This window comes from Peromyscus leucopus, chromosome 20 (genome assembly GCF_004664715.2).
Source record: "Peromyscus leucopus breed LL Stock chromosome 20, UCI_PerLeu_2.1, whole genome shotgun sequence".
Lineage (NCBI taxonomy): Eukaryota > Metazoa > Chordata > Mammalia > Rodentia > Cricetidae > Peromyscus > Peromyscus leucopus.
The window spans coordinates 29836252-29860487 of NC_051080.1; the positions used below are offsets into that span (position 1 = coordinate 29836252).

At 50.0% G+C, this 24236-nt stretch overlaps 1 protein-coding gene and 1 pseudogene across 4 annotated transcripts in view; one reads left to right on the forward strand and one right to left on the reverse strand.

The window, feature by feature from the left end:
* The window catches only part of Trappc9 (trafficking protein particle complex 9), a 479996-nt gene that overhangs the window by 83442 nt on the left and 372318 nt on the right, over positions 1-24236 (reverse strand). For all 4 annotated transcript variants that reach the window (XM_037197522.1, XM_028885994.2, XM_037197521.1 and 1 more), the window contains one exon: positions 14951-15042. In XM_037197522.1, the coding sequence (XP_037053417.1) occupies positions 14951-15042 (92 nt within the window). The remainder of the gene's footprint in view (positions 1-14950; positions 15043-24236) is intronic.
* LOC114704678 lies at positions 22152-22262 on the forward strand (annotated as a pseudogene).

Sequence of the window (24236 nt, forward strand, 5' to 3'; positions counted from 1 at the left end):
AAGGGTGACACATGATTGGCAAATTTCCTGGAAAATATTGTGTCCTAGGAGGCAGGACTCTAGTCCAGCTGTGCACAGCTATTGCTCCTGCAGAGAAAGCCTAGGCAGAGGGATGCTACAGCTACACGGATGCAGCTTGGAAAGGTTGGGGAGTACCAGGCAATCAAAAAGGAATGCTTGGTGAGGAAATGGATCAGGAAGAAAAAGGACTTCCCGGGGACTTGGTTGGAAATATTTACACTTGATGATCTTTGGCACATATGTGGTGGTTCACAGAATGACTTCACTGTTAACTGAGCTGGCACCCAAAAGAGCTTGAGAGTCATTAGGGCTACAAGCGGCACAGTTGCCTAGAGGAAGCTGGCTGGCCTGGATCCAGGAACGGGCTGGTGGCTTTTAGTTAAGAATCAGGCTATGCTTTCCTCAGATGTTCTTAGAGGGTCTGTAACAAAGACGGTGCCTGGCGGGGTGCCAGGGAGACAAAGGCTGTCACTGAGGTGGAGCCCCTGACCCCCACCATGCCAAGGTACTGGTGCTTCCCATCTTCCACTGTATGGCAAACTCCTTACAGAATGCCAAGCAAGCAGTGAGTTCTTCATCGGCACCTGCCGTCTTCTTGGGCCCTGCACTTAGAAACTTGCTGCTCATGGGAAGTTTCCACGTGCATAAGATGAAGAACACAGTCCAGTTGACGGTTCTCACCTGGAGCCGAAGAGGCACTGATGGTGCTTGTGGGGATGACCTCCAATCTTGCAGACGGTCAACTGGAACACACACATTTACCCTCTGCTAAGGAGCGTGATCCATAGACAAAGGTGTGTCTGCCCCTCTGGGATGGGGTAGTCAATCTCAGTTTCATAAAGTTCTCCCGTTATCTGGGGTTGGCTAGGAATTCCAAGGATAGGTATGAGTTTGTCATAAATGTTATGCAAACATAAGCTCATCACCCTTTGTGTTACAGGGTGATGGGCAGCTGGGATCCAGGGAGAGAAAGCTGCACTCTGACTCTGGGGTTTCTCCTGGGTGAACAGAGCTGAGCTGTTGAGTGAGATGCCAACCAGGCCACACAGTGTACTTCTTGGTTCAAAACTGGTCTCTGCAAATGATTCTGATTCTGGGCTTGCTTGGGTAGGAGTGGGCACTTGCAAGGTTACATGAAAGCTAGGCGTCTGATCATTCCCACCTGTTGGCACAGGTAGGTGCTGTGTGAGTTCTAGGAAGGCTCTTGCACCAAGGCCATCCCTGCCCCAATTTTTCCTTACTTGGCACTCACTATGAGGTGCCTGTGGCAGGGGTAGAGGTCTATAAATCAACTGGGCTCCCGGGCACCAGGACAACCAGGATTTCACCTGTAGCAGGGTCCTCATGAGATGGCAAGTGGGTCATGAAATGGGCCACAGCTTGTTGTCGCTCAGATGCACTTTCTAAATCCCTTCTTTTCTTAGAAGGAGTGAAAGAATACACCGATTTACTTGTGGGGCCTGTGACCCCTCTCTCAGCCATGACTCAGTAGCTCCCACATCCATCTGCTTTGCTGAGAAGAGAAACCAAGAGAAAGGGGGCAGCCTGGCTCCTCCTGGGTCAGCGACTGAGGGCACAGAGCAGGCACTCAGGAAATCCTTGCTGGACCAGGGAGCAAGTGAAGAATAAATAAACAGAAAGGCAATAACTGGGGCTTCAACCCCTCAAGGCCCCACAAAAGCAAAGCTCTAAACCCTGAAAGTACTGTGACCATTATCTTCTTAAGCCAGTGACGGTCAGGAGCCTGTGAGAGTAGGGTCTGTATTATGTGGGGGGAGGAGGTGCATGGCACCACCTGTCATTCTGAGGACTGAAGGAGGAATGGGCAGAAGCCTCCCTATGGGTGGGCGCCCGAGGACCACAGTAGGTCACAGTACAAAGGACACAAAGGACTGTTACTCTGGCTTGGGGGAATTTTAATTTCCATTTGTGAATAAATAAACAAATGTCATATTTGATGCTGTCTCCATTACATGCATGCAATGATCACATGTTCAGGTGTGCACACCTGTAGCTGTATGTATGCACCTATAATGTATAAAAGGTGTGGCAGTATAGTCTTAGTTCTCAGAGGAAGTGGGCTCACTGCAAGAGCTGGCCAAATGCAACAAGGAATCCAGGACAGTGGGTGCATCTGCCCATGCTTTGCATGAGAGCACAGATTAGGAAGAGACGCATCCTTTCCCAACAGGTTGCCAGGCCCTGGGAAGGTTTTATGAGGGTTCCTGGGCACCGGAACCTCTGCACAGCCGAGTACTGCCAACACTTCGGAGCACTCTCCTCTTCCCACGTGATTTGGGAACATCAGGAACTGCAGTCCTCTCCCTGAGTCAGACTGCGGGGTTGGCTTCGCTCCAGGCTTCCGCTCACAGACATCCCCCTAACAGTATCTTGGTGGGGGTGGGGAGACTTGGAGATGCACCCTGGGCCAGGCCCGGCAGGCACACTCTGCCCTAGCCCACAGTGGAACTTGGGCTCTGCCCAACCCCTCCATGTCCTTATATAGTCCCTGGGACAACCCAGGTAACACTGGAGTCCTCTGCACAGGGCCTATGCAAAGCACTCCTCAGCAAAAGGGGGGGCAATTCAAGGCCCCTACAAGGGACCTGGATCCCCTGGCTCCTTGTTGTGTATTTCTGGGGGGTACTGCAAGACTTCTGAGCCTCAGTAGGAGGCAATCATAGTGGCTACCCTATAAGGAATGTTCAACATTATGCTCCTGCGGGGTATGGCACCTCTCTCTCTCTCTCTCTCTCTCTCTCTCTCTCTCTCTCTCTCTCTCTCTCTCACACACACACACACACACACACACACACACACACACACACACACACCTGTTAGCTCTCCTCTCCTGTTCAGGTCTCATACACTTGTTGACAGTCACTTCTAGCTAGGTCTAAGCCAGTGGCAGTGACAGGGTCTCCAAAGAACTCAGCAAAGAGGATGTCAAGTGGACACAGGAGCTAGCATTGAACTTCCCAGAACCCACCTGGGATGCACGCTAGCTTGCAGACACCCAGAGAACTCATCTCTGCCTAGCTCTCCACCTTCTCTACTTGAAACAAGGTCTGGTGGGATGCCGGCCTTTGGTCCTTTTGTAGTGTGATCAATGGTCTTCATTTACAGCTGTCACGTGACTCTGGAGGCAGTGACCCAATCACTGTCCCTGTCTAGGAGGGAGAGAACCTCCATCACCAATACCCACAGGAGACAACCAGGCCTACTCCTGGATCAAAAAGCCAGGCCAGGATCCAAGATGATTCAAAAATAGAACAGGCCCAGAGAACCTTAAATGGATGGGAGTAAAATGGAGAGAGGCAAGACACTCGCTCAGTATTAGGTGAGCACCTGGGCTCGCCAGGCCAGCTGTTTGAGACCCTGGCAGCTCCCACACAGCCCTGGGGTAGCACGGGGCCACTTGCTGAACCCTAGGGCCACTTCCTGTGTCTGAATCTCACAGTCCACATCTTGCAAGTGACACAGACATCAGCCGCATGTTAGGGGCCACGTTAGACTCCAAGACAACAAGATGTGTACGGATGCATGAGGCAGCTTGTCTGAGAACCACACTGCTCAGAAACAGGCCTGGGACTCTACTCCTGACCGAAAGAGAAGCCTTCAGAGGCAGGGGCTCGAAACCCTTGGGATGATGACTAAGCTGAGTCTTGGTGGCCACGTCAGCCCATCACCCTCCCTCTGAGAACCACTGACGTCAGTGGTGGCTCAGCAAGCGTGTGCCTCCTCTCTGGACACCCTAGCTACATCTGAACAGCTCAGAGCCAACCTAAGACTGGCAGTTCCTGGAGAGGAAGATGGAGCCCCTACCCTCTACCCCTGCAGGAACAGAATGGCAGGGGGCCTGGTGCAAAGCAGGTCCATTCTGAGAGAGTCGGGTCCTAACGCTGGCTCTCCACTTGCTGGATGTCCAACCTGCACAGGTGCCCCCAGCTTTAGGCATCACAGTGAACAGGAAATATTCTTCCCTTCCTCCCAGGGCCCTATTCCAGATTACAGAGGGCCATACATAGTGTCAGAGCTTGGTGAGGTCCCTGCCCTTAGACTATCTCTTCCACAGTGACTCTGGACTCCAGTAAGGACACCCCCTGCCACATTCTTGGTACTTCCGGGGTTGGGAATTTGGAGACAAAGTCTGCAGACACTGCTAGGCTACAGACCAAAGGCCAAGTTGTAAAAACTATACTGGAGGACAGCATTGCGTCTGATTTCTTTGTTGCCACATCTTGGAGCCATCTGGGGGCTGATGCCACCTCTCTCAGAGGTCTGGTTCCTGAGGACATCTGTGTTTCCCAGAAGAGGGGCCTCAGAGGACTTGTAAGATCAGAAGGGATAAGATGGCCTTGGGGATTGACCTTATCAAGTCCTACTGTCTAGCATAGTTGAAGCACCAGGAATAGACAAGGAACATAAGGCACCCCGAGGTCAAGAACTAACCCTGTCTGACGCTCCCAGCCTACTTAGGCACATGGTGCAAGGACTCACACTCTTCCTAGGCTTCCGTCCCAACTCAAGTATAAGACACAAAAGGGACCAAGTGACATCCAGGCTATTGTAGGCCCCATTGCCAGGATCACTCTGCCTGGTCCCAGGTCAGCAGCAAAGCACCCAGCTTTCCACGGGCAAGTGAAGTCCTGGGTTTTCCCATCTCAAGAAGAGCCATAGCGAGAATGGCCTCTGTGCACATGGACAGGCTTGTTGTTGGTGGACAGAAAACACCTGGTGGACAGACAGACAGACAGACAGTGGAGAGAAAGAACGTATGGGCAAAAGGGTGAGGGCAGAGAGACTATTCCAGTAGTTTCGGTTGAATACCCACCCCCTTGCTCCTGAGCCCCAATGGTTTCTTTCTCTTTCGGGTGTTGTCTGTGTCTGACTCTCCTTAGCAAGGGGCAGAGAAGGGACCGGGCTTTCTCTCTTCTCTGCTCTCATGGTGTAGGACGATGATGACAGGGAGGAGGCCTGGACACTCTGGCGCCCGGGACAGAAGCAGGTGCAGAGTGGGCAGCCGTCCTGGGATTGGAAAGGACCAGTGGGGCAGCTTCTCTGGCATGAGAAAGACGAGTGCAGAGTGGAGGAAGAGCGGGGTCTGCCCTGACGTGCTGGCCCAGTCATGAGGAGCTGGTCACACTTGTGACCCCCACCTGCCATGCCAAAATGCTGGCCTCTGCACACGTAAGATTGGGTTTTTTATTTGTTTTGTTTTGTTGTTTGAGTTTGGAGACAATGAGGACTCTCTGTGATCCAGAGTGCTATCCTGGGGAGCACAGTCACCAGCAGTCACCTTCTCCAGCTGTCCCTTAACATGCCCCTCTGTCCTCCACTGTAGCCTCAGCTCACTGCCTTGACCTGGAACCTTCTCTCTCTTCCCACAGGTGCCATCCGCTTTCAGTCCACCTGTGAATTCTACCTTAGACCCTGGAAAAAAGTCTGTCTTCCAGGGCCACCAGCAGTCAACCAAGCTGACATACTTCAAGTCTGTCCAGGCTGGCCTGCCACAAGTCAGAAAGAGCATTTGACTTGCCTAAGTTGCCTGCATCTGAGTCTGGAGGTCCCTCGTGACAGTACCCTATGCTGCAGCCTGATCCTCAGGCTCCCCTGTGAAAGTCCACCCCACCCCTTGCAGAAATAGCAATCTTAGCCATTCACTGTCCCAGAGGCCTTCAGGGGCAGTGGTTGAAATGGTGCTTCTACTGTGTGGTCAAAGCTGGCTCTGGGAAAGAGAAAGAGACACTACCACTAGATCCCCCAGGAGCCTCTGACCCAAGCTTAACAACGCAGCCCTCTCTGAGTATAACATCCTCCAGGTACCAGTACCAAATATCGTAGTGGGGTTATGTCATTTCTTCTCAGTGGCATAGAGTAAGATCATGCCCATTTTACAGATTCAGAAACTGGGGCTTTTCAAGGTAAAGGTGACAGAATAAAGACAGGAAGCCAGAGCCACAGGTCTTCCTGGGCATCTATTGTGGCAGAAATGAGGGTGCTCTGCATGCTTGCCACCCCACCAGGATCTACACACTGGCCTGCTTGGGAAGGCCTGGAAGCTCTTTTCGAGCTAAGGGGCATGTCCTCTGCTAAGCTGGCACCACTAAACACCTGCTTAGCTGGGTTTTTTATTTCTAGCTGCTGCCTACACACTGCTGTCTAGTGATGAAGTGCCAACCTTGGGCACCAAGAGACAGACGTCATCAGAACCTGCCTGGGAAAGGTCAGGGGCTAAGCCTTTGAAGTACCCTATCAGACTCAAGGTCTGGCTTCAAAGTAGCCAGGATGCTGGCCCTCCTTCAAGGACCAGATCTTCTAAGGGTTCCCCAGATGGAAAGGGGATGTCCCCCCAAGCAGTTCCAGGTACCTCAGCCCATGCTGGCACATGGCTGCTCTTTCTTATCAAGTTAAATATCAGAATTTGAAATGCCCTCAACAAACCTTGCTCCCTGCCCTGTGAAATATTCAAAGCACCAGAAGTAGATAAAGAGCATAAGGTACCACAAAGTCAAGAACTAAACCCCTGTCTGATGCTCCCAGCCTACCAGCACACAGTTGCAGGGACTCACTCTTCCTAGGTTTCTGCCCAACTTCTAAGGCACAAGGACAAAGCAACATCCAAGCTGTTCCTCTGGGACATACTACCTAGTCGACACACATTAGGCATACAGCAGCCTCCTGCCATCCTCCAGCACATGCTTTGGGGTTACATATGTCCCCCCAAATCCCAGCAAAGGTGCACTTGACTCTTTTTCTCCAAGAGAAAGAGGACAGACTCTGCTGCATTTAATATGAACTGGGGAACTCCATAAAGGTCAGGGTCTCTCGGGTTCCTTTGGTCTCTCACCCTAAACAGCATCCGGCCTGCCCAGTCCCTGTCTCCCCTGTGAGGAGCAGAACCAGCTTTGAGCACCGGCAGGACTGGAGCCTCGAGTTCCCCTGATCCCACAGCAGGAAAAGGGTACAGGACTACGGGGACCAGGGGGAGTGCTGCTCCTGTACTGTCTGCACTGAATGGGAACTCCCCCGACACCTGACGGGGGATGCTTCCTCTGCTAGGGATTTCTCTGTACCTGTTGCCTCATGCCAGGACCAAGCAGGAGTGAGCCCCTGAGTGGGGCAGAGGTGATTGATGGTGAGTGAGGCCCTGCCACCCACAGGACCCATGAGGGCTCCACTCTCCATCCATGCATCCCATTGGCAGGCACACTCTGAGCAGGTCCACTTCCTGTGTACCGCTGGGGTGCCCACCAACACAGCAGAAACTGTCCTTCTGTGAAGTCTAGACACAGCTCCATCAGGCCACTGCAGAGCCCCCATCTCTCCTACACAGGGCACCAAGGCTTGAGGATAAGCCCAATTCCCTAAAAGATGCCTGTGAGGTCAAAGGCATCACTTTCTATCAAAAGTACAAAGGAGCCTGAATCCTCAAGTCACCCTCTGGGTCTCAGGTCAAGACAATCACTCAAAGACTGGATCAGGGTCCAGGTCAGCTGCCTCCCGAGTCCACTACAGGATGAGGGCAGTGGCACCAGCTATCACAAAGGAGTGGACACTTGATCTGCTTGCTTCTTTGCTTCAACAAACACATGACCTGATGACTCACCTGATGTCCCCAGTGAGGGCATGCCCACCTTGATGGCAGCTCTGGGCTGGCTTCTTTCCTTCCTCCCTGTGGAAGCCATAAGGGAATAGCTTCAGGCTGTCAAGGAGCCTGGCTAAGGTAGTTGGAAGATATGGATTTGATCTCCTGGTAGAAGAATTTGAGACAAGCCCCACAGCTGGCTGGACATGTCAGGGTCCCCATGGATAACAGTGACGGAAAAGACCACCCCAGCCAAGTTTTCTGAAGGCTCTGGGCAGCCTTCAGGACAGGGACCATCTGGCACAGTCACCAAGGAAGACAACATGGGCATCTTCCTCTAGTAAGTGAAGTGGGGAGATGGGAATTGAACCTGGGACTGTGCTCAGAGCACTTCCTCTATAGATGCCCAGGGCTTTCAGAAGAATTTACAGACAGGAGAGTCCATGGAAGCAGATTTGGCCCCGCAGTGAGTATACATGTACATGCAAGGCTTGGCCCCGCTGCTCTCAATGATGCCAGCCAGTGTGAGGGTAGCAGGGAAGAGCTTCATGAAGACAGTTAATGATGCAGTTTAGGAACAGGGCGAGTGGGGAGGCAAAGCTGGCTTTGCTTCTGTGGAGTGGCTGTGTTGGCCTCCTTAGGATCCCACAACACTTCTATAAACCAGGGGGTACCTCGTGGACCACCTTATCCACTCGCATGTATGGCAGAGTACCTCCCTGAACCTGACTATGGAGCAGCAGGAGTGGAAATTGCCATTAAGGCCTAGGGGCTGGGAGAATGGTAAGTAGAGCCTGATCTGTCACAAGCCTAAAGAGGATGGCTATCTCTGACAGACGACTCAGAGTCCACTGGGTGTCAAAGCCAACAGCACAGAGGAGACAGCATGGGATCCACCCTGAGAGCAGGTGGGGGATGCTAAAAGTGGCCCTGTGAGCCTGGAGGTTTGTGGCACAGATTGTAGCTTTCAGATTCATCCTCAGTGATGGGCTGACGCAGGCTCTGAGACCAGGAGGAGCCATTAGTCTCAGAGAGAAGCTGGAGACAAGCCAACCCGAAGAGATCCCCTGACAGCTGAGAGTTGAGAAAGCAGGGCCATCTTGGATATCGTGAGGGAAGGAGGGATGGGGCAGCTGTCACCTGCTAGCCAGCCAATTGCTGGCTCTCATCACAATGTGATTGATTTTCTCCCTCACAGCTCCCAACTCCCCAGGCTCTGTGGGGTTCTCAACTGAGTCTAAACCACACAGGCTTCCCAGCAAGGCCCTGTTTAATGCCCTCATCGCCAATGGTCAGTGAATTCGTGGCTCTCCTTGACAAGCTTCCTGACTAGACCTCCAGCACACCAGGCTGCTGCTGGCTTTGCTGTCCTTGAGTGACGTGTCCAAGAACAACAAGAGATTCCACTCTCTGGTACAGTGAGTCCAGCTGACCCATGTCCAGACATCCCATCCAATTATTCTTATCTTTATCCATAGCCTATATTTTCCCCTCTGAGTCCTCTACTACAAGGGTTTCAAAAGGTTGTGAAATCCACAGAGATAAATTTTCGTGCAAGATGGAAATGCCAGGGTTTGTTCTTTCTTTTTTTATCTTGTAAAGAAGTAATGGGAAAACTGGAGAAAGACTGAAATCTCGATCACTTATTTTTAGGGCGTCATATATCTTGAGACTTGCTTTCTTATTTAAGGAACAGAACTCACGTAGGACAACAGGACAGAGGCTGAGGTCCTGGGTTTGGTTCAAATGCTACCTCTGTGGCTTCCTGGCTGGGAAACAGAAGAGTCCCAGGCTCCATTTCTGAAATGAGAGTGGCTACCCTGCTCAAGAGACCTGTAAGCAGGGGCATGCCAAGGAGCCAGTATGGCCTACAGAAGGAAAGAAACATGGCCTTGTTCTGGAGAATAAATATTGACCAATGGGAAGGGTCTTGCGTCTGGATAAGCGAGCCATTTGCTTACACGTGGCCTGCCTGCCTGCTGTGGGCAAAGACACTCTACACTTTACCTGAGCTCTTTGCTTTGTGTGGATGTAAGGCCATGGGAGGCCTAAGAATGCCAGTATCCCTGGATGCTAAGAGAACACCAATGGCTCAGGGTTGAGGACAGAGCTCTCTGCCTGGCTTCAAGTCCTGTGAGACTCGAGAACTAAGAAACCCACAGAGACTGCGATTTGATTTCTATCTGTGCTAATTGGCACTGATGCAGACCAGCAGTCGCAGTCCCTTGAGCTCGCTGTGACTAGGTGGCAGCATGAGAAACTCAATGAGGGGCAACCAGAAAAGCTATCGTCACAATTAAGTCTGTCCCCATGGGATCCAACAGACAGCTTGAGGAGCCTGCTCTGCATGGACCAGCAGGGACAGCCCTGTATGTTCTGGTCTGTGAGAATACAGCCTTTCACCCCAAGAAAAGACTGTAGCCTCACTTGTTCACTCACTCATTCAATCAGTCATTCATTCAATCAGTCAGTCCCGCATGCATGCATTCATTCATAAATAAGTACATCCTGAAGGCTGTTTCCACTCATTCAACAGCACATATGCTGTTCCCACCCTCTGCTGTGGGTTCATAGAATGTAAGAGACACAGGTAACTGTAAGAGCCAGTGGGTGGGAGCAGACTGGACAGAAGTCAGGGGGAAAGGAGGTGTGTGACAAAGTCAGAAGGGCTGTGGTCCCCTCCGTCCTACCACTCTCTGTGCGAAAATGTGACCACGCGAGATTCCTGAGCTAAATGTGAGCAGGAAGGTAGGGTGGCCACAAGACCCAGTTTTCATGAAGCAGGGCTGGGAAACTGGGAATCACACCAGAGATCACAAAAGCTATAGAAGGGCCCAGAACTCCTGGGTCCCTGATTCTACATGATGCTAGCTAAATGCTGAGCACCTTTGTGGGGGAGGAGAACTATTCGGAAGCAGAAGGCTTCGGAGCAACTTTCAGGTTGCTCTGATTCCAGGGAGGCCTGTGAGTTCTGTTGGTGTCCATGGGGTCCACGTGTCCTCCCTGGTACACTGCCGCCTCCTTTTCAGCATGGTGACTGGGAATCCAGCTCCAGCTCCATCTCTTTTTGCTGCTTCCATAACCCTTTGTGGCAGTTTCCGGGCTATCATTCACCAGGATGTAATCAAACAATTAGGAGACCAACCTGGGTCCCCAATACTCATCAGAAAGAAGATGTCTGCTAGGCAGGGATGGGTTCCCAGCACACATGGAAGTACCTACTGCTGCTACACAGCAATGGCCAGTAGGTTTTGATTGAAGGGCTTGATGAACCCATCAGCCCAAGAATCAATTCCCCCCCACATGACCTGAGGCAGAACTGGCAACCTCTGAGTCCATGTCTATTTGTCTAAAGGAACGGTAATGATGACCTTGGGGACTTGGGCAGGTCTTTAAAAATGCATGTGAGGAAGAGCTGGGACCCTGAACTGTGCTGTGCAAACGTGAGGGAGTCACGTCTTCTCTGAGGCCAGGCAGGGTGGTGTCCCTCACTGAAGTCCCTGGGGTCTGCTGCTACCTAGACTGGCGCTAACTATTCCTGCTCCTTGTTGCTGCCCTCAGGGAGGAACTTGGAACTCAGCATACAGGTGGGTCTGCAATGGAGACTGTCTGAAGACAGACAGCTGGAAATGCCCACTTGGCAATGCAGTGCAGCCCTGATATGTATTCACGGCAGGGCCCAGAGAGACTGCATAGACCAATCACTGCCGAATCTCAGAAGACACAGAGCGCTCTACAGAGACAAGAATCAGTGGAAGGAGGAGGTAGTGGGTGGCATAGCAGTGGGACATTCCAATCAGTGTGGCAAACAGCTTAGCCCATTAGTCACCACCACTGGGTATCTATGGAAAAGCCTAGACGACGCTCTTCAGAATAGACAGCCAGACAGCATACTGGTTCCTACAAGATGGGCACAGCCCTCCTTCTCCTCTTCCCCTCACAGAGGACCAGATTAGTGTGTATACATACACACACACACACACAGACAGAGAGAGAGAGAGAGAGAGAGAGAGAGAGAGAGAGAGAGAGAGAGAGAGAGAGAGAGAGAGAGAGAGAGATAGATCCAGGACACTCATGGACTCACACAGAAAGCATCTTGGAAGCACCAGCCTCATCTTGAATTCAGTGCCCTTTGTGAGTCTGGCCCAGCCTGTGGCCTTGCTTTCCCTGTGTCTTGCCTTGCTGCAGATCCTCTGCAGATGGAGCACTGCAGTCCAGGTCCACAGCTAGCACACACCAGGACAAAGGCAAATAGTTAGGGGCATCTGCAACCCATTTCCTTCTCTCCATAGCCAACACAAGAACAAGTCAGTGGCCCCCTGCTCACAACTAGTCGGGAGGCCTCTCTCCTCTGGGATGAGAGCACTCTTCCCACACAGAGGAGTTGGTGCCTTTGGCATTACAGAATAGGAAACTGAGGCACAAGAACCTGGCCAACAGTGCAAACCGTGCGTAAGCAGCAGAGCCAGGGAGCAAACCCACGTCTCCTGGCTTTGTGGTGACACCATGCCTGCCTGCGCCTGCCACTGCAGTCACCAGCACAGACAGAGGTCCATAGCTTGGCTTTGCTCTCTGCCAAGACCCTCTAAAGCACCAGCAACTTCTGGGAATCCACACTGAAGCTGTAGCCCTCCAAAAGAGAAAAGACTCCAGGTAAAAAAAAAACTAGGGCATATGACTTTTGCCGTGGTAAACATTTGGAGAGATCTCCATGTTCACCCACAGAACAAGTATTAAATTATCTTCTCTCCATTTGATGAATAGCTCAGCCTTTAACAATATGTGTAAGACTTGTTTATAATGTGGGAACTGTTTATGTGTTTGTCGAGCTTAGAAAAGGATATGAAAGTACAACGATGGCAGAGTCATTTATACAAACAAGATTAAAACCAGGGAATCACAAAAGGACTTGGAAATGTACAAAACTGAAATAGAGGTCGTTTAGGGATAAGAGAGGATTCATTTTTCTTTACCTAAACTTTCTCAATTTTTCTTTGGCTTTCTACTCTGAAAATAGAGAACTTTCACAAAGTAACACCGTCAAAAAAATCAAGAGTTGGGGAAGAGGAGACCATGTTAATTTGCTCCCTCCCAGCAGTTCAGAGCCAGGTGAGACGTGGCAGAACCTGGCTGAGTTCTGTGCAGTTCCTGCCTACAAAGAGGGATTCGAGTGTCCGAAGTTACTGGAGCTCACCACACAAAGTCCTCATTCCTTGTCAAGCAGCTGAGATACACACTTAGAAACCAGCTACTGCAAAACAACAACCTATCTATTCCTTTCAAAGTGACCAAGGGAACCTTCACTAACAACTCTCGTGGCTCAGGCCTGGAACAGCCTGAGTGGCCTTACCCAACCCTCAGCAAGCCATGTGGGCTCGTGAGGGAACTGTGACCTCAGTTTATCCTCTAAGGGGATACTTGCAGTCTAAGGTATGAGAGCTGAGATCACCCCCAGGACACTAGTTACAGGTCTGAGCTAGTTGGCTCCATGAGGATCTCTGTACAGGTAACAGATACAGATGGAGATAAATGGGTTAAAACTGAGATGAAGACCCTGTCCCTCCATGTGTTATTGGCAAACACAGGGCATGATATGACCAGCTGTGAGGGAGGCAGACAACAGTGGCTTTCTCTCTTATTCCATCACATGGCCTGGCTCCTGGTGGTCTAAAGCCCACTTGGGCTTTCCAAGATTGAAGACGAGTCAACTCTGCCAATGGCTTACACCCCTCTAAGACCAGGGTCATCACCCCATCATGATACTATCTGACCCCTCCCCTCACAAATGACCTCTCCAGGTTTCAGCTGATACACAGGTGGGTCTTCACATTACTTCTGAAAGCATACACTGTTCTAGATAAATGCCAGTACTCGTGTATCTGTCCACATGCTGGTGTACATGTAACATGTGCTCACAATGGCCAACGTAGACCTTCCTCAACTTCTAAGCAGAATAGGACCAGCCTGTGACACACTGACAACCCCCCAAACCCCCCTGGGGTCCTGCCAGGGATGATCACAACTCATAGGAGGCATTGAAGCAGATAATGGCCCCTTCTCTTGAGTGTTCCTCTAGGGTACCATGGCATAGGAATGGAAGCCTTATTTCAATTTCATTGGCTGACTTATGGAATCTAGCTTAAACCTTAGTAAAATGACAGAAACAGCACACGGACTGCGTGGTTATGGAACCTACCTCTATTTCCAGCAGGCCTTACACAGGCACCAGGATTATGACACACCATTCAAGCCACCTGAGCTGCCCAGCAACTTGGTTAGATGGTCCTATATACTAGTGGACAGCCTTTGGGGACACAGTCCCATTCCCCAGCCTCACAATGAGATGACAGCCACCTATTGAAACTGTCCTTGGGTTTCCAGTGTATTGCTTCTTGGACGATAGTTTTAACAATGGCACTCTGACCTTCCTGCCAATTATGAAGAAAGTATCACATCCAATCTGCTAAATTTTCCCTTCAACCATGTAAAAGACCTCCCAAAAAAACACCCCTAACCTTTCCATGGATGAGCACTGAAATATCGTGGCTCTGGGGCCAACCCTGAGTCACTGATTGAGGAGAAACATGGCATGTGACTCCAATTAGCAAGTCCTTCTCTGACCCCTTGCTCACTCTTCCACTGACTTCTAAGCACACCTGACTTCCTCGAGAATCTCCCAAATCTCCCATAGCATCCCTGGAAGGTGGTTGGTCCTACATAGAAGCCAGGAAAGGTGTCAGAGGGGGCAAGACAATTTACTGAGTAGAGAGGAAGAAGAAAGAGATAACAGATGGCCATTCATAGCTGATCCTGTTAGACAATCTGATCAAATCACTTCCAGATCACAAGAAGGATCTCACCACACCCAAAACACAGGTGTCGGCTGCAAGCTACCTAGGAGTTTTACTCAGACAGGCATAAGCTTAGGTCAGCATCCAGGGCTGCAAAAGGAGCACCAAGCCCTATCAACAGGGCTGTGCTGAGTAATGATGGCCTCCCATTTGGACGAGCACCAGACAGAGATAAGGAGTTCACCAAATATACTGTCCACACCCAGCATGGGAAGCTGTAAAGTTCAGTCCAGGAACATGGAAGAAGAGCAAGTAGGAAAATGCCTCATTCCCTCCTGCCACCCCACATAACTAAGGGCTACAGACATTTCCAAACTCAACTGGCATTTGAGACGAGGGTGTGGTAAGACCTACCTGGTGCTGAGTTGCCTGCCTGCCCGCAAAGGCAGCACACGGTGAGGTGAACTCCTTTTTCTGTGGTTTCCCGAGGTGGTCATTAGGGTGCCCTCCTGTCAACCCACCCAGAAGCCAGAGGTGGCATGGTACTCACCCCACTGCAGAGGCGCCAGCTGCAGGTGTTCCAGGACGAGCTGGTTCAGGAGGCCCTCAATGCTCGCCTCACCGCTGCGCTTCAGAGACGGGTAAGCCTCAGTCAAGGAAAACTTAGCTCCTGCTACACCCCAGAACTAGAGGAGTTAGAGGAAATTCTAGACAGATACACCCCCAGATGAGAACAGCCTTAAGTAGATAGGTCACCCCTCTGCTCAAGTAGGAGTCTACCCAATGGTGAAGGCCTCAACTGAGGGTGGGAAAACAGTCACAGAAGCACAGCGGCTTCCCCTTCCTTCATCTGCAAATCCATTCAAGTAAGGGATTATTACCGAAGGAAGAAAGAGCTACTGGGATAATCCTTTCCCAGCAATGGTTCTTGCTGGGGGAAATAAAGCTAAATTTGAGGTTACTTTTCCTTAATAAAATGTGCAGACTGCGGTTGACTGTTCAGGGCAAGCAGGTGTTTTCTCAACATATACTGGGTTCGTGCTGGTTTCATGTTGGCTGTTACACGTCTCGATGTAATTACGTATGTTATTGTGAACATGCTCTCTCTCAAGTGAGTTCATAATGGAGGAAGTCATAAAGTCTCTCAGCAAGCGTCAGTGGGTGAAGAAATCATGGCTTAGAAATGCAGACGGCAGGCAAAGACCAAGAGCTGCTGGGAGGGGCCCCAGGGCAGCTCTTGGCAGGTCTGCAAGCCTCTCGCCTCTCCCACAAAATCAAAGTCACCATACCCAAGTGCAAAGCCAATGGGTAAAGTGAGTTCCTGACATTTACTAACAGTTGGAAGCAAAAGTAGAGTCCACTTCCTACTTCCTTCTGGCAAGTCCATTCTGTTTAACAAACCTGCCCCTTGTCCCAAGGGAGACAGGGCCACAGTGGCAGGGTGGCAGTTGGGGCAGAGGTGCCAGGAAAGGGCTTGATGTTGAGCCCATATGGTGAAGATGAAAACTACATGTGCCAAGTCTGGGAACGGTGGCGTGGGACATCTTGTGAGCAGAGACTCAAAGGGGGAGAGGCAGGGCCAGTAAGTGAAGTGGTCCCATGATCCTAGGTCTCAGGCCAGTACATCTCTGAAGCCAGCAGCCCCACCAGGCATTTAGAGAAAGCTACACAGACTATGGCTGCCTAGAAAGCATGGCTGGGGCAGAATTGGCTGAGATGGTGCCAGACTGGCCCCCATGATGCCTAGGGAGCCTTGCCTACCCCTCAGCTTGACCAGTTACTCTAGACTTCTGGAACTCCTCAGGACTGCATGCACTGACTCTCCCTATGATGCTCTGTCTGTCATCCCCTTTCTGTCTCCTTCCTCATTTGATCCTTCCTTCATCTTCTCTTTGATCTCACTTCCTCTAGGAAATGTTTCCAACCCATCTCTGCTCAGAAAGATCTCCTGTGTCCTCTTCTAAGACACACACTACATCTGGTGGCTTCACCAGCAGCTTGTGAGGCCCTAGGAGGCTCACAACAGTGCCAGGCTCCCACAGCTGTCCCATTAACAGTGCCTGACAGTGAATGAACTCCAGCAAGCCAGCACCCCAAGAAGGCAGCCCGGGGCCATGCTTCACACTGGGCAAAGCCCAGAGTCCTCTCCTGAGATTGGCCCAATGTTGAGTCTTTGAATTCTGCCACTGCCTCTCATAAACTTTGAATTTAAAAACAAAACAAAAGAACAACAACCAAAAAAAAAATGGCTTCATCATCTATACCACGAGGACAAGAACACTTGTCCTGAGGAGGACACTGATGCACCAGTAGATGTTCCTGTTGTCCGTGGGGTCCCGTTTCCCTCCCCTCTGGGGAGTCTCTTCCTTGCCTTGTTTCAGTGAGTGAGCCACTGCTTTGCTGTCTCTATGCCCTGAGGGATCCCCCCTCTTCCAGCACCATCTAGCAAAGGTTGCTTTTTTTTCCCCCATACATAATTCTCTCTTAAGAAGAGCCCTCTACATGCTGTGTCTCCATCTCATTACCACCCAGGGCAGGCTTGCTCAAGTGCTGTTATTATTGGCGAGCACTCTGCAATGCACTTTTAATCCTCTTGCTTGGTCCTCCAACAATCGTGGGAGTGAGGCTTCACCTGTCAGTTCAACAAGGAGGAATCGACAGGGCAGTCGGTTAGGGACACTAGAGTAAGACTGCAACCTCAGTCTCAGAGGTCACGGGCACACAGGAGAGAGATGGTCTTGCAAACAGAAGACACTGACCTCCAGCAAACCCAGGACTGGCCATGTGTTCACCTGAATGAGCCAAAGCCAGGATGTAAACAAAAAGATGTACGCCATGTTCCCGGCAGGGCTGCTCACAGTGCCAAAAGGTGGAAACGTCCCAAGTGTCCACTCTCCGATGATTAAATAAAAAGAATGCAGTCCATCCACACAATCGAATGCCATTCAGCCTTCAAAGAAAGGAAGCCTGACACATTACGTGCATGTCCCTTGAAGACAATCAAAGAGAAGCCAGGCACAAATGGACAAACAAGTTACCTAGTAGTCATATCCATAGACAGAACCTCAAGTACCTAGCCCTTAGCCCCAACCCTGGCTGCCAGGGCTAAGGGCTAGGGATTTGAGGTGCTGGGTCTAGTTCCGCCTTGAGAATGTGAGACGCTCCCAAGATGCACGTGGGGGAGGCTGCAGAACTGAGCTGTAGGCTTCACCATGGTTAAGATGGTAAATTAAAGATAAATAAAAACATGCTGACGGAAGGAAGGGACTCTGCAATTAAGGAAAGGAGCCGGGGAAGATGAGGGGCTGAAGCCAGGTGCAGAGACTGGGAACTTGCCCAGCGGAAGGGACAGCTGAGCCAAGTCTCTGGAAGGGACCGGAGGGAGATGGGGAGGGGGAGGGGCCCAGAAGCAGAGGCAGAAGCCCAAAAAGCAGCAGCAAAGAGAACTTCCCACCAGACCATGGAAACCTGAAGCTCCCCTTTGTTGGGGGACGGGGGATGTTCAGAGACCATTTGGGAAGCTGAACCATTTGCTGCTGGTCACTACTGGCTTCAAGGACACTAAGGTCACTTTATACACCATTTAATGGCTCCGAGGGGCATCGTTCTTCCTGAGAATGGTTCACTGCTGAGCCAGTTTTCCCTGGCCATCCCAAGCTATCCTAACCAACAGTTTGGCTGAGGGTGCATCACGGTAGTGAATCCCTTGTGCAGTCTCCTGCAGTTGCCCCGTGTGGGATTTCCTGGCTAGAGAATGTGAATGTAGAAGCCAGAGCATCCCTGTGACCACTACTCAGACCCTCTGCTGCAATTCTGTGATAGACTAGCTTGCAAAAATGATCAAACCTCACCTCTAAATCAGGCATACTGGCAAACCCCTGTCTGGTCATCTCAGCATGTGGGAGTCTGAGGCAGGAGGATCAAGAATTCTTCCAGGCCTGCCTGGGCTACAGAGTGACATCCTGTCTCAAGAAACCCAAAACCAACTAAACAAACCAACAAAACAAGTAAATGAGCAAAGAGCAAAACAAAGAGGCCTCCCATGTCTTAGCTCCTGACCAAATCCCTGCTGGGTATGCTGCGATTCACTCTAAGCAAAGACAGAAAGTGATGCTGTGTGCATGGGGCTGGCAGAAAGAGCAGAGTTAAGGCTTCTGGTTTGGGTTCGTGGCTCCCACAGAACTTATTCTCTAGGTAGGTATCAAGTCCTGGGGGAGAAAGCACTCTGAGCCCCAACACTGGGGCCTGGTGAGCATCAATAGAGAAGGGAGCTATAACAAGAGTGTTAGCCATTCCTTCTAATCAGATGAATGAGGAGGTGCTTATTATACTTGAATAACCAGAAGCCAGGGAGTTCAGCAGCTCAGCACTAGCCTGCTTAGTGATGGCAGAGTGCCCACAGTGAACTCCATTCTGATCCATTAGCTGAGCTGGTACCACATCACAGCATCTGCAGAAAGGGAAATGACTTCTTTGGGAGCATAGGTGTGTGCACTGGCCAAAGCCCAAGCTGAAAGGTATATGTATCATGTTCCTGCCATAGTGCTCAGCTGGAAATGGGGGCAATAGAAAGTTGCTGCTGGAGTCAAGTTTCCCACCATTATATTAAGTGAAAAAGCAAAATGCTATCTCAGCATAGAGACTAGATTAAAAACATTAGAAAATAAGACTGGTTAGCACTCATTTCAGAGAGCAATTCTGAAAGTTTACGTAAGGGAGCAGATTAAAGATGTCCCTGTGGGAAGAGAGGCAGGGACAAGGCAAATGGATAAGCCAATTACTTTCTAGATGTCTCTGACCACGTGCACCCATTTAAAACAAGGTGATAGTTATTTGAGCGGCCAGCGTTAAGAATGAAAGTTGGTGTGTGGACATAGCTTGGTCCCATAATTTCCCACTCTAGTCTGAGAGAAGGAAACCCTGAGTACAAAATCTCCCACACCTTTGGGTTAAAAATGCTCATTTTTTTTGTTTGCTTCTTTCTGCTTTCCTTCACAATTCATCCCAAGGTTTACATTCTCTTACATGAGATTAAAACCTCAGAAGGTGGGACATTAGTTATTTATTAGAAACTTGTAACCGAGTCTCAAGGTGGGCAGCTGAGCCCATTCTCCTGATGAACCAGGGTGAAAGGAGAGGGCTGAGGGAGCATTCTGCCTGTTTCTGAATCTACTTGCTTTCAGATATGAGCCACAAAGGGTACGCTGAGCTAATAATGCTGATCCTGTATGCACAGCCTCTCCCTTGCGGCCCTAAAAGCCACCAAAGGCGTCTGGTACCTGAACCTGAACCCACAAGAGGCCAAGCTGGTCAGCCAAGGTCCCTGCCTAGGATGCACCACCGCAGTACAGACAGTGGCAGCTAATTCTTAATATGCACATCTTGGCATTTGGGGCGAGAGATAAATAAATTATGGTGGTGACAGAATCACTCTGCTCCTGTACAGAAATTTCTAAGGTGCCGCCTATGGGAGGGGCCCTATGGTAAGCATCTACCATGCATATTCTCTGACAATGATTGAAATTTGGACTTCAGAGCATGCTGGCTGTGGACAGGGACTGTTATTTTCATGTTGCTGCTGTTCATGTGTATGTAGTATTTGTTAATCATTTGGTCAGATTCACCTTCTTGGCTACTTTTTTGTTTTGTTTTGTTTTGTTTTTTGTGCTCCCTTTTCTCCTTCTCCTCCTCCTTCTTCTTTAAAGAGATAGCCTTACTTTGTAGCCTAGTCTCACTCTGTAACCCAAGCTGACCTTAAAGTCATGGCAATCCTCCAGCTTCAGCCTTTTCAGCCTTCCAAGTGCTGGGATTACAACGGGAATCATTATGTACTTCCATCACAGATTTAAAACAGCCACACCCTGCCCCCTGTGGCGGAAACAGGACGGTTTGGGTGTAATAAAGTGGACAGTTGAGGTTTGAACCCAAGCAGGGTGACCCTGGAGCCGTCTGTCTGCATACCACTTGACACACTCCTAGACACACTGTGTGAATACTTCACTGTACACCTGGAACCCAGGAATCAAAGCTTCTGTCTGACTGTGAGGACACTGCTGCCCACAAGTTGGGTCCTATCAGGGCCTGTGCCTGCCAACAGCTGAGACCTCAGCCAGACCTGCCCCATCCTTCCAGACAGGGACAAGCCTGGCAGAGAGCTCTCCATGGTGCTGAAGCATGACTCCTCACTGTCACAGGCAATCCCAGCGCTTAGAGAGGTTTTCTCCACACTCTGTAGGGTGTTAGACTTGCCCTGCAAACCTTCTGGAACAGGAGTGAGTCCCATGAGTCAGGTGGTCCTCTCTAGCAATGCACAGGCATTCAGATTCAGTACCTTCCAAAGGGCTCCCCAAGAACTGGGGCACCTCACCAAATCAGACCAGCCTATTGCAATAAGGCTCACCATCTTCTATTTCTCAGAGCCCCTCTGTGGCCACCCATCCTTCTTGGGACAAAAAAACTGGACTCCCTGTAACCCAGCATGACATACAAGTCTCTCATGACTTGTTTTCCCCTCCCCTCACTCAGCATTCATGCTTTCACATGTATGTGCTCACATGTGCCATCCCAATAATTTGCTGCTTACTCTTCCACATCATCTTCCTGGTTAGCACCCATTCATTTTCTAGAGGGATAAAAAGTGAAGTAAGGGAAGAGTCTGCACAAATGTCAACCAACTAATTAAATAAGAAATAAGAATAAATGACTAATGGTGGTGGTTGACAAGAGCCTCTGCTTGGTCTTCTCATGACGAGCACAGGTGATGGGTGTGAACCAGTCACAGAAGTGAGGTACACTCCAATTCAAATGCAACTCGGTGTAGCAGGTGCAAGATGGATTTTCTATTGGCCAGAGGAGGAAGAGTTGGTTTTCTGGGGTGTGGAAGACACAATGGGTTGTCTCAGTTCCCATACCTCTAGAAGATGGGTGGGTACTCCTGAGGAAGATGAGGTGGAAAGTGCTATAGACAGAGAGGAGTGAGAGCTAAGGCAGGAAGCAGCAAATTATTTGGACAGCACATGTAAGTGGGTACCGTCCTTCCCTTGCCCCCGACCACCATGACTAGGAAGATGAGTTCCATCTCACGTACCAGCTCTGGAGTGAAGGGTTACAAGTACAAGGATATAGCCCAACCCTACTAGAGCTCAAGTAAACTAACAAATTGTCATAGACAGAAATTATACTCATGGAGAGACTCCTGTGAATGATTAGTGAGCCTCTTACTTGACTTCTTCATTTGCATCACCAACTTTCTAAACATCGATGCCATTTTTCTCATCTTGTTAAGTACCCTGGCATCTTGGCAGAGCTGCCCATGCCAGTGACTGTACTGGACAGAAAACACCCACAGCGGACATGCTGTGGGGGGGAAGTCCAGAGAGGAGTTCTGCAATTGGTTAGCTACAGAAAGTCCTGTTGTGAGGAACATTCTAGAGCTCTACAGAGAGGAGATGGTAAAATGGATGGAGGGCAAGCAGGTGCTCATTATCAGTTTGTCCAGGGAATGTGGTCATCTCAACAGTTGCTCTGAGTAGTGTGGTGAGTGGGAAGGCCAGGGCGGAAGAGGAGGCCTAGCCATGACTCCTAGATGGAGCTGGAAGCATAGCACTAAGGGCAGCCCAAGTCCCAACTGGCCATGTATGAGCTGGGTGACCTTTGAGTAGGTGAAATAACCTCACTGGCCTCGTTTTTCTCATCAGTGGCCAAGTGAGAAAACTACATCAGAAAGCTATTGCAAAAATCAACTGCTCTATCCAGCCTCTAGGACTTCTTGGCTAAGATCAAGTGTACTATTTGTTCTTATCACTTCAGTATCTGATATGTCCTCTATCTAAGAATTGAATGGATTTTTGCAGCCACACATTAACTTGGTATTACAGCACTTGCAGGAATGGCAAGGTGTGTGTGTGTGTGTGTGTGTGTGTGTGTGTGTGTGTGTGTGTGTAACCTAAATAAATTAAGCAAGCTATATAAATGAATCTGATCAATATCTGGTATCTGGTGAGTGCTAAGAGTACAAGAACTGTATGCATGTTCAACACATATCCAGTCACATAAACACAGTGCACACCAGTTCATGTGCACACACAGAGGCTTGTCATGATGTACATGGAATGTCCTTTCATCTACTCTCCAGCTGGCCAAATCTGAAATCTACACTGTCGGTGTATTGACCCTGATTCCTTTCCAAGTAATTCTAAGGCACATGTAGCCATCATAGTTGTATGGGTGGGGCTACCAACCCAATCTGTCCATGCAACCTCACTCCTCTGCCCATCAAGGGTCCAACAGTGGGAGTGATTTGACTGAATATCCAGCCAGGCTTCTCTCCAGCTGCCAAGACTCTGCTGTGCTGTGCTGTGCAAGATGAAAGACCCCTGAACCAAGTTATTACAAACAGCTCTGATAGCTAAATTCCCTGGAGGCAGATACCAAATGATTCCCTGCATTTCACTTATGATGATCAAGGAATCAACTATACTGATGACAGGGCTGTTTGTATTAGAATTCATTTAGATAAAACTATTTCTCCAAGCATGACTGACTATTACAAAAAAAAAAATGTAGCATACTGGGTCTTAAAAGAGTCATATTTATAGAGGTTTAGTGTTTTCCAGAAGATGAGAAGACAGAGTTCCATTGAGAAGCCTTCTGGAGAAGCCAATTAGAAAGACTGAAGAAGAGCCTGAGCCGTTCAGTGGAGCAGCTTCATCCCTACCCCAGCATCAAGGGGGCAGGGCTAGGTACCTCTCTCTATGGGAAGCAGCAGTCCCAGAGGGTGGGATAAAGCACAGCACAGCCTTGGGTGGGTTGTTCTGCCTGAGATCAATCAAGCCCAGACAAGGCTCTGTGCCTAAAATTCTTCCAGGGCTGTGAACCCCAAGGAAATCTGGTGAGCCTGTCAGTTTGCACAGGGTGTCGAGTGTCTGTCAGACCAGCACAGATACTCTCGGTGCCATCCAGGTGGGGCACCAGCTACCCTTGGCCACCCTGCTCAGAAGGGTAGCCTCTAAAATGTGAGACCCCACCCTTGAGAAAGGTTCTATGATGGGAGATTTTCAGCACACAGAAGGCAGTGGGAAACAAGGGATGATGGAGTGTGTGCTCCAGGCTTGTCCTCTGCCTGCTTCAGCCAGAGATGGTCTCTAGAGACTGGCTCTGGAGAAGGCGGCCAGGTTTAATTCAGACTAACCTTGTTACTATTTTAAAATCCCTTCATTTGGCCATTTCGGCACCTACGGTGGGGCAACTGCTGGCTGCATGGCTGCAGGGAAAGCTCCACCAGGCACTGCCACAGTCTCCATAACCTGTGTGCTGGAGATCACAGTCTGTCCTAGGCTCTGGGTCTGACAGCACTCATCACACTGTCCCTAGAATTGAGCACAGTCTCTGGCACACACACAAAGCATGATGCTGAAATCTTCTGGGATGTTGTCGTCCAGGTGCACAGTCGGACCATACCCACAGTCACAGAGTCCACACACCAAGGAGAAGATGGGAAGAAACCCACCTTCGAAGTGCATTTTCCTGGCAGACACTCCGAATAAGCCACACTCTCCTGCTGTGCTGCTCGTGGGACATTTCTCACATCTGGCCCTTTGATAAACTTCCACCCATTGCTAAGACACACTGTGTGGGTGTTCTGCAGGGACTGGCATGCAGTTGCACTCAGGGTCCCTCCACCCATACAGCTGAACTCTGATCACACGCCTGTGTGGGTTCAGGCATTTTTATACAACGTTCCTTTTTCACAACACAATTCACAGAAAAGTCTCTCACTCCTTCTACAAAGTTTCTCTACATCTTGCTAAACTGTACAACTCCATTTTGGCTCCCAG